The 13,585-nt window shown below is 37.6% G+C and overlaps 2 protein-coding genes across 2 annotated transcripts; both read left to right on the plus strand.

The window, feature by feature from the left end:
* Positions 1–3,592: 3,592 nt before the first annotated feature.
* On the plus strand, positions 3,593–6,059 carry LOC137740824 (IQ domain-containing protein IQM1-like). The gene is made up of 8 exons (XM_068480631.1): positions 3,593–3,981; positions 4,071–4,185; positions 4,440–4,505; positions 4,660–4,748; positions 4,831–4,918; positions 5,092–5,322; positions 5,423–5,524; positions 5,664–6,059. The coding sequence occupies exons 1-8, from the start codon at positions 3,593–3,595 to the stop codon at positions 6,057–6,059; spliced, it is 1,476 nt and encodes a 491-aa protein (XP_068336732.1).
* A 1,178-nt stretch (positions 6,060–7,237) lies between these two features.
* Positions 7,238–10,017, plus strand: LOC137740825 (protein IQ-DOMAIN 8-like). The gene is made up of 5 exons (XM_068480633.1): positions 7,238–7,438; positions 7,536–7,784; positions 8,604–8,825; positions 8,939–9,049; positions 9,148–10,017. Exons 1-5 carry the CDS (start codon positions 7,373–7,375, stop codon positions 9,790–9,792), a joined length of 1,293 nt encoding a protein of 430 aa, XP_068336734.1. The 5' UTR covers positions 7,238–7,372; the 3' UTR covers positions 9,793–10,017.
* The last annotated feature ends 3,568 nt before the right edge of the window (positions 10,018–13,585 follow it).

Consider the following 13,585-nt stretch of genomic DNA (forward strand, 5'->3'; position numbering starts at 1 on the left):
TCGTATTACCACCCTAAGCCTAAAGCCTATAGATTATAGTTTTCCCTTTTGACATTAAATTCAATCGAATATAAATAATTCATCTCTTTCTGTAATTGTTATTCTGACCCTGGATCATAAGTCATATCATTACAGAAATTTGATTAATCCCCATGGATTCGCGTGTGGCTATTGATGCCAGTAGCCACTGAGGATAGACCACGGATTGACATGCGCAAACCTTAAAGCACACTATCTCAATCACACGTAAATTTGAGAGAGACACCTCAAAGATTGTTGGTTAAATTAATACACACACACACACAAGGTACAACGTAGATATATTGACGCACCATGATATGTGAAAACAACACTAACTCTTAAATACGCACTTTGAAATTCACAAGCACTAACCCTAAAAGACGCACTTTGGAACAAGTAAAGTTGAGAGAAACTTCAAAGTTGTTGACTAATGTGATATGTGATATTTGCTAAAATGATAAAATGCTTATATATTGTTGAAGCATCATGATATGTGAAAAGATACGCTTATTAACACAACATAAAAAGTAAAGTTGAGAGAAACTTCAAAATTTTATTTAATAATATGAAAAATAACCCGAAAAGAAAATTTAAAGCCACTTTATAACAAAAAAAATCTACTAGAATTAACTGAAAGGAATATTACATTATAACATAAATGGGAATTGGCTCCTCTTCGAGGCAAATCCTCGGGATCCTCCTAACCCAATAACATGGATCGTTGGATTTTGATTCAACGGCTACAAATAGGGAGACTCCTATAAAGTTATAATAATTGTAGCTATTAAATCAAAATCCAACGGTCCGTATTAATGAATCAGAAAGATTCCGAGGTTTTACCTCCCGAAGAGGATCCAATTCCACATAAATATACTGTAATTAACTGAAAGCTGGAAAAGTATCAATATTTTATTACAACAGAATATCCAGGAAGGGCCACACCCAAGTGGTCATCAGACCCTCTACAACAATGCATGCATAAGTTCAGAGCATAAGTAAAGTAGTGCAACGAAAGCATAAGTGCTAAATATATATTGTCCATTCAAATCTCCATACGTTTTCGGAAGAGATGTAGAGCTGTCAAATAATTCCTCGATGTTGACGTACTCACTGCTATAAGGTTTTGCAGGGGCGTCAAATAGAAACATGGGAGTGGACAAAAAGAAAGATTTCTAAAACCCTTTTTTCTTTATGATAATAACTCACACTTCTTTGTAAAGCCCCATTTATGTAAAACCATACTAGTATGTATATACATAATCCAATAAAATCATCATATTTGCTCAAAGTGTCATAAATCAACATGAATAATCTCAAAATTCGTCAAACCCAACTAGACAAGAAGGGAATCCAAGAGGAGTACTTGTCAAATGGGAAGACACCTTGGTGTTCCGACCTTCTACTAATCTTGTGGTAGTTAATTAATTTCTACAAAAGCATGGTTACAAAGATCCAGAGTAGTAAAGCCTATAGATGCCCATACTCCATCGAAGGTGGTCGGCCAGCTACGTAGGTATATGTACAGTTTTTGCTTGTTGTCTTTGCACTTTTCTGGCTTCAAATCAAGGCCTGCCTAATACATGGGGCAAACTCATGTACACGCAGTTTTCTTGCATGAACTAAGAAACCCATGTATTTTTCTGTATACACGAGACATTCTTTCTAATCATTAAACCTATTACAGGCTTCCACATAAACTAATTTTAGACACCTACTCAGCATGTTTAGGGAGAATTGGTTCAAAACTAACTAATTTGGTTGTAGTTCTCGTAACAAAGATCCTAAGGTACCGTTTGGTACGTGGGACGGGACGGAACAGAGTGGGACAAGGCGTTCCGTCCCACGTTTGGTGCGCCTAAAACGGGTGGAACGAGCTGTTCCATAGGACGAGTTTTGGGTGAATTTTTGTTCCACCTCACCCCCCTTGGAACGACTCGTTCCACATCCGTGGAACACAAAATTATAACCTCTCCGTCTCCTTCTTCTTCCTCCTTGTTTCCATCCGAGGGCATCTTTGCTCCTGCTCCGTTCCGTTCCGTTCCGTCCTGTCCCGTCTCGTCCCGTCCCGTCCCATTCCGTTCCGTCCCGTCCTGTCTGCATACCAAACAATACCAGGTACCGTTTGGTACGTGGGACGGGACGGAACAGAGTGGGACAAGGTGTTCCGTCCCACGTTTGGTGCGCCTAAAACGGGTGGAACGAGTTGTTCCACGGGACGAGTTTTGGGTGAATTTTCGTTCCACCTCACCCCCTGGAACGACTCGTTCCACATTCGTGGAACACAAAATTATAACCTCTTCGTCTCCTTCTTCTTCCTCCTTGTTTCCATCCGAGGACATCTTTGCTCCCGCTCCGTTCCGTTCCATCCTGTCCCGTCCCGTCCCATTCCGTTCCGTCCCGTCTGCATACCAACCATAGGATAACAACCATTTGACTAACCTAGCTATTAGTTCCACAAAATATGCGACAAAGCTAAATCAAAATTAACATCTTCAGTATCCTTGACAAGTATGTCACAAAATCTTATGATTGACCAAACCAACACCCCCCCGCCGGCGCAAACGTTAAATTGCCCCAATATTTTTGTTCCAAATAAAGTAATTAAGCACCAAAAGTATATAGGCAAGTTTTTTTTTAGTTAATTAATTAATTAATTAATTTTTATTTTTTATTATTTTTAACGAACGATATTATTCACACTAAAAGGAAAGGAGGTGGGCTTAGCCTCCCAATGAGCTAGAAATAATGTTAATGTGGTTCAAATTCGTCTTTAGCGATAATCGAACCTAAGGCCTCTTACTTACAAATAAAGAGGAATACCACAAGCCTGTAATAGACAAGAATATTGGCAACTTTGAACACTCTAAGTTTAAGAAATCAAACCCCTCGTGGGGTTGTCAAAATCCGGTCATGTTTTCCTATTTTCATTCAAAAAACCCCTTTTCATGGGACCAGATTTCAAACTCTTTTTCTATTTTCTGCAATTTTTGTCCAATACGTGTTGGAAGGTACCATTATCAACTCTGAAGTTTCAACCCTAGCTACTTCGTTTTCATTGTCCTTCACGGTATATAAAGGAGAGAATAACTCTTAACTTTCAACCCGAGCTACTTCGTTTTCATTGTCCTTCACGGTATTCTATTACTTGAATTAATCCAGGTGAGCAACCTCAACCTTCATCTTAATTTTTCTAAATTTTTTGGGCTCCTTTGTATGATTAACATGTTAATTTGATGATTTGTTTATATGTTTCAGTTAATTATCTACTCCCTTGAAAAACCCAAGTTTAGTTTTTCCTTGAATTTGATCATGGTTAAAGTGAAAATGTGGATTAATTGAATGAAAAGAGAACATTACTCTGTCTGATTTTATAACTATGGAAGTAGATTGTAGAAATTCTTCATGGAATCCAAGCTGCATTTTCTTCTCTGGATTACCAAAACTTTAAATAGTTTCTACGAATATAGTTGAGCAGGTTCATTTGTCATTTGATGCACTATTGCTTTAAGATCAATCGGAATATCTTTTCTCTGAGGCACATTCCTTTTGTTTTGACAAAAATTTTACAGAAATGGTCACACTGACATCCATTAGTTTCCAGTCCAGGAAAAAGACGGTGACATCTGGAGCAGTTAGCGAGGAGAAAACTGATATGGGCAGCACCAGTGAATCTAATGAGGTAGATAAAATGACTATTGAAGAATCCTTGAGCTCCAAGAAAAGAAAAGCAGGCCAGATAAAGCTAGGGACAAATGTTTCTTTCAAGAAAATAGAAGGAAAAGTGGATAGTTTTATTGAGGAGGTCAATCCAACAATTTCCTTACCCAAGCGAGAAGATTTCCTTTCTCCATGCCATCCTAGTGAGCTTCAGGCAGCTGCAATCAAAGTGCAGAAATTTTACAAGAGCTACCGGACTAGGCGGAACCTTGCAGATTGCGCTGTTGTAGTCGAGGAGCTATGGTCTGTTCTGTCATTATCTCCTATTTTACGGCTCATAGTTGTTACGTACAGTCACATATGCTTATTCCGTTTGTGTTTAATTGTTGTAGGTGGAAGGCATTGGACTTTGCGGCTCTTAAACGCAGCTCTGTGTCATTCTTTAACTCTGATAAATCAGAAACTGCTGTCTCCAGATGGTTGCGTGCTAGGACTCGGGCTGCCAAGGTGATTTTTTGACACGTTGCGGTTTATGTTACTTATCTTTTACAATATATTGAAGATAACCGAATTTTTTAACATATTTTTTTCAACATTTGGACCTAATTGAGTCTTTTCGAAGACAAAATCCTTGCGCTTCTTTGATTTGTACTGTACCATGACCAGAATGGTTGACTAGTTCAAAATTATTATATAAATTCTTGTAAAGAAATGCTTTCTGTAGACATTGATTGTTGACCAAGTATCATTGTTGATTCCAGGTTGGAAAGGGTTTATCAAAGGATGAGAAGGCCCAGGAGTTAGCTCTAAGACATTGGCTTGAAGCGGTAAGCTCGCATTACGAATATTCTTACTAATTGTTCAGGCAATTAATCTATTTAGCTTACCTTCTGCTTGTGATGTACAGATTGATCCACGAATTTCTTACTAATTGTTCAGGCAATTAATCCATTTGACTTACCTTCTGCTTGTGATGTACAGATTGATCCACGCCATCGTTACGGGCACAATCTGCACTTGTATTATGATGTCTGGTTTAACAATGGGAGCTCTCAACCTTTCTTCTATTGGTAGAATTCATACATTACCATTTTTATTCGTATTTTAAAGATTTATCTGGCTTTTCATATGTTGTATTTGAAATTAATGAAGGTTGGATGTTGGAGATGGAAAAGAAGAAAATCTTGAGAAGTGTGCTAGAACTGATTTGCAGCGTCAGTGCATCAAATACCTTGGACCGGTAAGTATTAAAGTCTCTAATTCTTTTTCCACATAGGTTACGTATGGATCCTTCGTCGATATTTAAATTTTTGAAACAAAAAATTCGAATTTTAATTCTGAGGGAATGAAATGTAGGGTTTTGAAGTTTTGATGTATGGTAAATGACGTAACATCTGTAAATTGCTCTTGCAGAAAGAGAGGGAAGCTTATGAAGTGATTGTACACGGCGGGAAGCTTGTGTACAGACAAAGTAGGAACCTTGTGAATACTGCTGTGGGTTCTAAATGGATCTTTGTCCTCGGCGCATCGAGGAACATGTACGTAGGGGAGAAGAAGAAAGGCTTTTTCCAACACTCCAGTTTTCTAGCAGGAGGTGCCACCATTGCAGCCGGGAGATTGGTTGCATGCAAGGGGGTTATCGAGGTTCGTTTCTTATACTAATACATTCTAATATGTACATTATATTTCTTGATATGCAAGTTATCCTTATAATTTTTGAACCTTTGATCTTCATATTGGTCAGGCTGTATGGTGCTATAGCGGTCATTACCGCCCAACAGAAGAGAGTTTTTTGGAATTCATTAGCTTCCTAGAGGAGCATAAGGTGGACATGACAAATGTGAAGGTAAATTATTCTCTAGTCTTCAAATTTGCTTCCACAACTTGCCTAAAATTGGTTCACATATATGATTTTGAAACATGTAATATTTTTATTATGATTCTCTTTCTCAATATCTACAATTCCATGAACTTATTTTCTACAGAAATGTCCCATAGATGATGATATTCCACCTTCGAAACCTACGAAAAAAGTGATTAACACTGAGTCTACAGAAAAAGGCTCCACTTCCACTAATATAGCAAACGGTCAAAATGAACATAATGTGGATGGCGTCGGAACTAACGTTGAAGAAGCACCAGAATTCGACTCAGGCAGGTCTTTGTCTTGCAAATGGACTACCGGAGCCGGTCCTCGAATCGGATGTGTACGAGACTACCCAGCAGAGCTCCAAATTCAGGCACTTGAGCAGGTCAATCTATCACCAAGAGTCACACCAGAAAGTTCTGCCAGCAATGCTCCAATTCCTTCACCAAGACCAAGTCCAAAAATCCACTTGTCACCTAGGCTTGCATGCATGGGACTGCCAAATCATCACTAGATTAATATATAATAATTTAATTAGCATTTGTTGAATTAATTGAGATTTGTAAGTGCTTTGATTTCACCATTGTATTCATCATGGAATAATCATTGGAAGAATATCTTGAAATTCTTTCCATGTGTTGAGCTTGAATCTTCTCTTTGTGATGAGTTTGACCATACCTACTCCACACATATATCACACATGCTTGGAAAAATTTGGACATACTTTCCTAACCATTGACCACAAATACCAATTTTGCTAATTTATTTTTAAATTAAAAATGCTAAGATCCTTGTTATCGGTTAGTGTTTGAAGAAGATAACTTTTTGCTATCAACATAAAAGAGTGATCGGAATTCGAGATCTCTTTTAACATTGAGAAAAGTTGTGCTTTTATTGAGTTTTCATCAAATAAAATAAGTTTTGAATTACGTAAGTAGATAACTTGTATCAAATTAAACGTTTCTAAAATAATTGAACAATTCAATTCCTTTTGCTTTAAGTCTGAAACAATCCAACATTTTTATTTAGTCTACGATTTTGTTTGAATATTGAACCGAATTGAAGCGTGTCCACCTCTATTTATAGTCCAACTTGTTTTTAACTAAAGTGAATGAATATATTGAATAAAACTATTACCGTTTCGCCTCAAATATAAAAAGTTTAATACCATTGTAAGTTTGAAAATAAACGTCTAAATGTCATTTGAAAGTGCCACTCAGTACTACGGTCTGGTGGTATTCCTCTTCACTTGGAAGTGAGAAGTCTTAGGTTCGAATCTCGTGGATGGCAAATTTGATACCAAATTGAGTTTGATCCAAGAACAAGAAAAACAAAGGGAAAATTCTGAACTAAGAGGGCTACAAAAGTGAGACCCGAATCAAGGTCCGTACCCGACTAGCTCTCTCTTTAATGGACTTTATACCGGGCCCCCACATCTCCAACAAAGGTTTTGAAATCCAAAATTTGGATGCTTGAGGTTAACGTCGTCGTTTTATAAAGGAGCCCAGCTGCGTAAAACCCTCGATTGCAATTTGTATCCGTTATGCTTTAATTGACCTTTTTACGAATTCGAAATTCAAATTTGGCAATAAGATCCAACTAACATTCTTTTTCTCGTTGAAGCAAGGCGCCTTAACAAGTAATTTAACATACAGATCTCGCTTGAATTCCAAAAACCCCAATCCCCAAAAATACCCAGACAACAACTCTCTGCACCGAACTCGGTTTCCATTTCTGTTTCCCAGAAACGCTTCCAGAAAAAGCACTTTCCACAACAGATAGAGAGCAGTTCAAGATTGATTCAGCTTTTACAGCTTGATTTCTCAAATGGCTACTCCTGGAAAATGGCTGAAATCACTTATCAATCCCAAAAAGGCCACCAATTTTGACCAAGTAATCACAAAAATTCACCATCCTCTGTTTTCTGTTTTTTTATTCTCTCCATATTTTCCTCTGCTCCTTTGTTTTTACTCTGTTTTTGTTGTTTTAGGAGAAGATGGGGGACAAGGGGAAGAAGAAATGGAAGCTATGGAGGAGTTCATCGGAAGGGTTTGGGTCACCGGCCAAAGGTGGGGTGAAGAGGAGCCAAGTGACGGCTTCAAAGACCACGTCGAATTCGGTTGATGATGCACTGGCTGCTGCAATGGCTGCTCTGGTCAGAACCCAGCCTAAAGATTTTAAGGTCCTCAAGCAAGAGTGGGCTGCTATTCGTATCCAAGCCGTGTTTCGCGGATTCTTGGTATGTCGGTAACTTACAGAATTCAGTACAATTTCTGTTGGAAATTTTGTAATCTTTCCATTAGGTTTCTGTCAGCAGTTGTTAATTTTATGGATGGATTGATCTCGGAGTGGAAAATCATTTGTTTTTAGTTAGTTTGAAACAAAAGTTCTGAACTGGGTAATGCTAAGATACAAACGTTTTGGTCTCTTTGGAATTCAATTAGACCTGCAAATTAGTATACTTTGTTTTTGGTTTTTCCTGGCCCTTTTTCGGGGTGTTGTCGAATCCCTTGATTATCTCCATCACCACTTATCATGCTCGTTACCATCTTTCATGGTCGACTATTATTTCCTATCAAGCGTGCCTTTTGTAGTTTCATGTATCTTATATAAATTAAATATTAAACTTTGCTCCTATGAATAATAGTCAGATTTGCATCCGAATTACCACGTATGAGTACGAATTTAAGGTTGTTTACGCTGATTTGAGCTGGTTCGATGTCAAATGAAAGCGATAAAGAATAAATTTGAAACAGTTTAGTAGATTAAAAGAAATGAATACTAGATTTGATCAGCTTATGTTGTTTCAGTCCTGCAGCCTGAAATGCTTGAATAGATAATTTCAGAATGCTGGAATTAATCGGAGGTTGCAGATATCACTGGCTCGAGAAGTTGAATCATAGCTTCCCAATTTATTAACGAACTGCTTCTTAGATTATTTACCTAATGAATCAGACAATGTGAACTTTGAAGCATATAAGCTAATCTGCAAAATAATGTTGTCTTATTATACTTGATTGTATTTTATGATGGTTAATATGATAACTGATAACTGCAGGCAAGGCAGGCTTTGAGGGCCTTGAGAGCAGTGGTAAGGCTTCAGGCTTTATTTCGTGGTCGGCAGGTTAGGAAGCAAGCCGCGGTTACACTGAGGTGCATGCAGGCACTTGTTCGAGTTCAGGCTCGAGTGCGAGCACAAAGAAACTCTGAAGAAGGGCAATCTGTGAATGATTCATTGGATGAACAATTCTACCAAGCTGATCCCATTAAGCAGGCTGAGGTACTTATCGAAATTTTCTAGCATTCTGCATGTTATCTTGAAGTTTTTATAATGTTCGTGAAGATATTGATGGTATTAACTCTATCATCAATATTGTTTACAACAATTTTCAGCAAGGATGGTGTGATAGTCCCGGAACGGTGAGTGAAGTTAGAGCAAAGCTTCAAATGAGACAAAGAGGAAACATAAAGAGGGAGAGGGCAATTGCATACTCCTCTCAACAGGTAATGAATTCTTTTTCGTTCTTTCCTGTAAAAGAGTTAACAGAAAGAAAAAACCATGAGCTAGTTGAATGGAGCTTTTGATTATATTTCTTTCTCAGAGACCAAGGTCTGCCAGTCCATATAGTAGGGGAAACAAGACACCAAAGGATGTTAGACATCAGAAGGTAGCCGAAAAGACTTCAGGATGGAACTGGATAGAAAAGTGGATGGCAGCCAAACCATGGGAAAACAGACTGATGGAAGAGATTCATAGCGTGCCATCAGAAGTGACTCATCCTTATTCTAGGAAAAGTGATGGCAGTGTTGGCTTTTGTCCATTTTCTTCTGAACAGAACTCGGTGAAAGTAACGAGGAACAATGTCACAACTAGGGTTTCTGCTAGGCCTCGTACAGCAAGTCCAATTACTCGCTCATCATCTGCCCCGAGTTCTGATTTTTTACAGGATGAGACCTCAGGATCACATTCTTCTACGTCTTCAACTTTAGCGTCTGGAAACTACCTAAAGGTAGAAAATGTAGAGGAAGCTAATGTAGGGAAACCCGGTTACATGAATCTCACACAATCAACTAAGGCCAAGCAGAGAACTTCCAATTGTTTTAATATGCAGAGGCATTCCATGGAGGAGTATCATTATCATAACAAGTCAATGGGATTGTTTAACGATGATACAAGGAGCAATGGCGATTCTGATCTGTATCCTCCAGTATTCGCTGGTAGAGCTGAACGAGTAAGATATCGATGAGATCAAGATCTACTAAGAACTGCCTTCTTGCATTAGGTGGACTTTTCCATGATTTCAACAGCTTGTTGCCCTTGTTTTAACTTCCATATTGTTCAAATTACACATAGATTTGCCTCAAAGGATTACTGATACAGAACTAAGATAAGTTTCTGGACAATTGATTGTGATTATAGTGGGAAAGTAATGTTTTTTGAGTGAGTGATTATATGATTTTAAAAAATTGTGAAACTTCATTTCTGATTTGGTGGTGTCATTAGTATGTTACTGAATTGCATCTATGATTTTTCACAAGACTTCTTCTGCTATCTGTAATTTGTAGTTTCAGGGAAAGTGTGATTTGGTTACTACAAAGTTCAGTTGTTTGTGGCCTGAAATTGCTCAAATTGTCACAAGCATGACATTTTCAAAGTGTTTACACGTACAGTGATTGAGTTGTGATATAAAGATCTCTTGGGTTCTCATGCCAAATGTGAGCCCCTTGTTTTTGTGATGTGGAATTTCGATGAGTTCTGGCTGGAAATTGCGCAGTAGGTTTAATGTTCTGGCTGGAAATTGCGCAGTAAGTTTAATGCTTGGCAAGGACTCCACTTGCAAAATACACAAGCCGTAGATAGAATACAACTAAGAGGGAGAAAGACTATATGAAACGGAGACGTTAAGACGGTGGTGTCCCAAACCTATCAAACTTGACTTTGACTGTTTTGTAACGCCCAATAGGAATTTTATCTACCTTTTTTACTATTTCACTTTCCCTTTTCTTTTCTTTAAAAACACCTTGAATTATAAAGCTAAACTTTACATATGATAACCCCGTTAATCATGTTGAGAAATGATTAATCTCTTTAACTCCACTTAAGAGAACAAGAACAAATCACGCACATATGTGGGCTTCACCATTAAGGCCAAAAATTAGAATCTGAACTCCTTTTAGGGAGGATGAATTATGCACATTTGGGTTATCCCCTTTAAGTTCAAAAAGAAAAAAAAAAGAGGTATCACCATTATTAGTAATAACCAAATGGTCCTTGCATTCGCATTCATTCCCATCTAGTTAAATGGACCACATGTATTATTATCAATCTTCCTTGCCTAGAAGTGATTTGAAGATGTAAACCATGATCATCGAGGTGAAAAAAACAGAAGAAAAACTTTTGTGTGGGCCTTATGTGCAATCCAATTAAGAGATGACAAAGTTTAAGCAGACATGTTTTATTTTGCACATGATATGTTGTCAAAAATAGTTTAAGGAAAATTTCCTTGAAGCGTAGAGGATTAATAAATAAAAAAGTAAAAGTGACATGAAATAAATGTTTTCAAGAGATTGTTTGTCATCCTAACACACAAGAGGGGAGTCAGAAATTTTGTCAGAGTTGAGCTAAATTTGTTTTGTATTTTCGTCGTTTTAGAGTGACTTCCTTAGTCTTAGAAGATGTTAGGTAGAGTAGACCAATTGTTAGTTCAGTGGGGTGGGCTTTAATTTGCTAAGTGGATGAACTTCATAGGAATATACAACAACAACAACAAAGTCTTATCTGACTAAGTGGGGTCGGTTGTATGAATCCTAAAATGTCATTGCGCTTGGTTCTGTGCCACGTCTTCCATTCGATCCAAGTATTCCAAGTCTTTTCTAGAGTCACTTCCAAAGTTTTCTTAGGTCTTCCTCTACTCCTTTGGCCATGAATCTTTGTCTCTTTGTCACATCTTCTAACCAGAGTATCCGTAGGCCTTTGTTTCACATGTCCAAACCACTGTAATCGATTTTCTCTCATCTTTCCCTCATTTTCGGGTACTCTTATTTTACCTTGGATATCCTCATTCCTAATCTTATCTTTTTTCATATGCCCACACATCCAATGAAGCGTTCTCATCTCCACTACACTCATTTTATGTACGTGTTGATGCTTCATCGCCCAACATTTTGTGACATAAAGCATTGCTGGCCTTATTGTTGTCCTATAAAATTTTCTCTTAAGCCTTAATGGCATACGACAATCGCACAACACATTCGATGCACCCTTTCACTTCATCCATCCAGTTTGTATTCTATGGTTGAGGTCTCCATTCGATCGTCCGTTCTTTTGCAAGATTGATCCTAGGTAGCGAAATCGTCACTCTTCCATAATTCCTCATCTCCAATCCTCACCCCTAACTCAATTGAGTATCCATTTGCACTGAACTTGCACTCCATATACTTTGTCTTTGACCAACTTAGGTGAAAGGCCTTTAGATTCCAACACTTCTCTCCAAAGGTTAAGCTTTGCATTTACTCATTCCTGAGTTTCATCTATCAACATTATATCATCCGCGAAAAGCATACATCAAGGAATATCATCTTGAATATGTCTCGTTAACTCATCCATTACCAATGAACTTCATAGGAATATAGCACCAAAAATTTCATTTACCATATCATTGCACAGGACTAGAGGCAACCCTCGCCCAAGAATCGATGGCTCCCTTGTTAATACATACACTAGCGGCGGCACCAAGGGACCATGGTGGTCCTGGGCCCATCCTGACCTTTAAAAGATATTATATCTATATCTATATACATTTTGCGTAAAACACCTATTTCTCTTCCTCTAAAACCCTCCTATTGTTACCACCGGAACGTATTGTGCCAAGGAAAGTGCTACTTAGTACTACGGTCTAGTGGTATTCCTCTTCACTTGTAAGTGAGAGGGTCTTAGGTTCAATTCTTACAAAATGCAAATTTGGACATATTATTGCTAACCCATTGTGAGGCTCAGTTCATCTCTTCTCTCTTATTATAAATAATATCACTTGTTCAAAAACAAAAACAAAAAAAACCCTCCTATTGTTCAACACTTCAAATAAATTCAATCATTATCTCTTGTTATGGTCCTTTATCACAAATTAAACCTTTAAAACTGAACTCATCATTAACTTTTATTTATAAAAGTAAAAAATCTTGCCTCACACTCTAATCTTATCTCTTTCACGGTGCAACCCTGAGATTCGAGAGTTATTCCCTATCTTATTCTCGAAATTTCATATTTTTTGTTATTTCAAATTCCAAATCCATTCAACTTATCGGAAAAAAAAAAATTACAAATCCATTCAATAAGCAACAATAACACTCTCTATTATTGTCCATAATTTTTATTCGTTTCTACTTTATTCTACCTCTTACTTGAGTGTTATGATTTGTAAATTTTTTATAGAGCTCCCTATTGATTCTAATAAAATTCTTTCAACAGTATAAGCACGAGGTTGTCATCCAATGGTTTCAAAATATGAAAACTCGTCAAGGATAAATATGATTATTTTGTATACATATTATAATATTTTGATTAGTAATTTTATAAATACTACCCTTTTTTTTTACATTATGAGAGGCCCCTCCCCACAAGAAATTCTAGCTCCGCCACTGAACACACACCGATTGAGCAGCAAAATTATGCTGATCTAAGGATTCCCACAACGTTCGTATTCATATATATATATTCCTATGGCAGAATTTCCCCCTTTTTCGACTAGACCACACTAGGATGAAATGGTTCGTAGGTCAATTTCACAAGCAAGGACACATTTTTCAGACGTTTTTAGACAGCATCTCTCCAATCCGTTAAAGGTTGACTTCTCTCTCCCTGCACTGTGATTGGTCCACAACCTGCTCACGTGGGAGGTACGTGCTAACGAATGAAAGAAATCAGGATTCCGCCAAAAGCTATGAAATTTTGTAGATATCATTTGTTGGAGATTCTCTGCAAGTAAAACTGGAAAGAAAAAAGCATGGCGACATTTCTTCGATTGTGAGAAAATACGTGAA

The sequence above is a fragment of the Pyrus communis genome, chromosome 7 (genome assembly GCF_963583255.1).
Source record: "Pyrus communis chromosome 7, drPyrComm1.1, whole genome shotgun sequence".
Lineage (NCBI taxonomy): Eukaryota > Viridiplantae > Streptophyta > Magnoliopsida > Rosales > Rosaceae > Pyrus > Pyrus communis.

What these genes read in the sequence shown, in the direction of transcription:
- LOC137740824 (XM_068480631.1), top strand. Translation starts at nt 3,593, where the DNA reads ATGGTCACACTGACATCCATTAGTTTCCAGTCCAGGAAAAAGACGGTG. An exon ending in CTAGGACTCGGGCTGCCAAG is followed by an intron (nt 4,186 to 4,439) that starts GTGATTTTTTGA and finishes TGTTGATTCCAG; the next exon opens with GTTGGAAAGGGTTTATCAAA. An exon ending in CATGCAAGGGGGTTATCGAG is followed by an intron (nt 5,323 to 5,422) that starts GTTCGTTTCTTA and finishes CATATTGGTCAG; the next exon opens with GCTGTATGGTGCTATAGCGG.
- LOC137740825 (XM_068480633.1), top strand. Translation starts at nt 7,373, where the DNA reads ATGGCTACTCCTGGAAAATGGCTGAAATCACTTATCAATCCCAAAAAG. An exon ending in AGGCCACCAATTTTGACCAA is followed by an intron (nt 7,439 to 7,535) that starts GTAATCACAAAA and finishes TTGTTGTTTTAG; the next exon opens with GAGAAGATGGGGGACAAGGG. An exon ending in TTGCATACTCCTCTCAACAG is followed by an intron (nt 9,050 to 9,147) that starts GTAATGAATTCT and finishes TTTCTTTCTCAG; the next exon opens with AGACCAAGGTCTGCCAGTCC.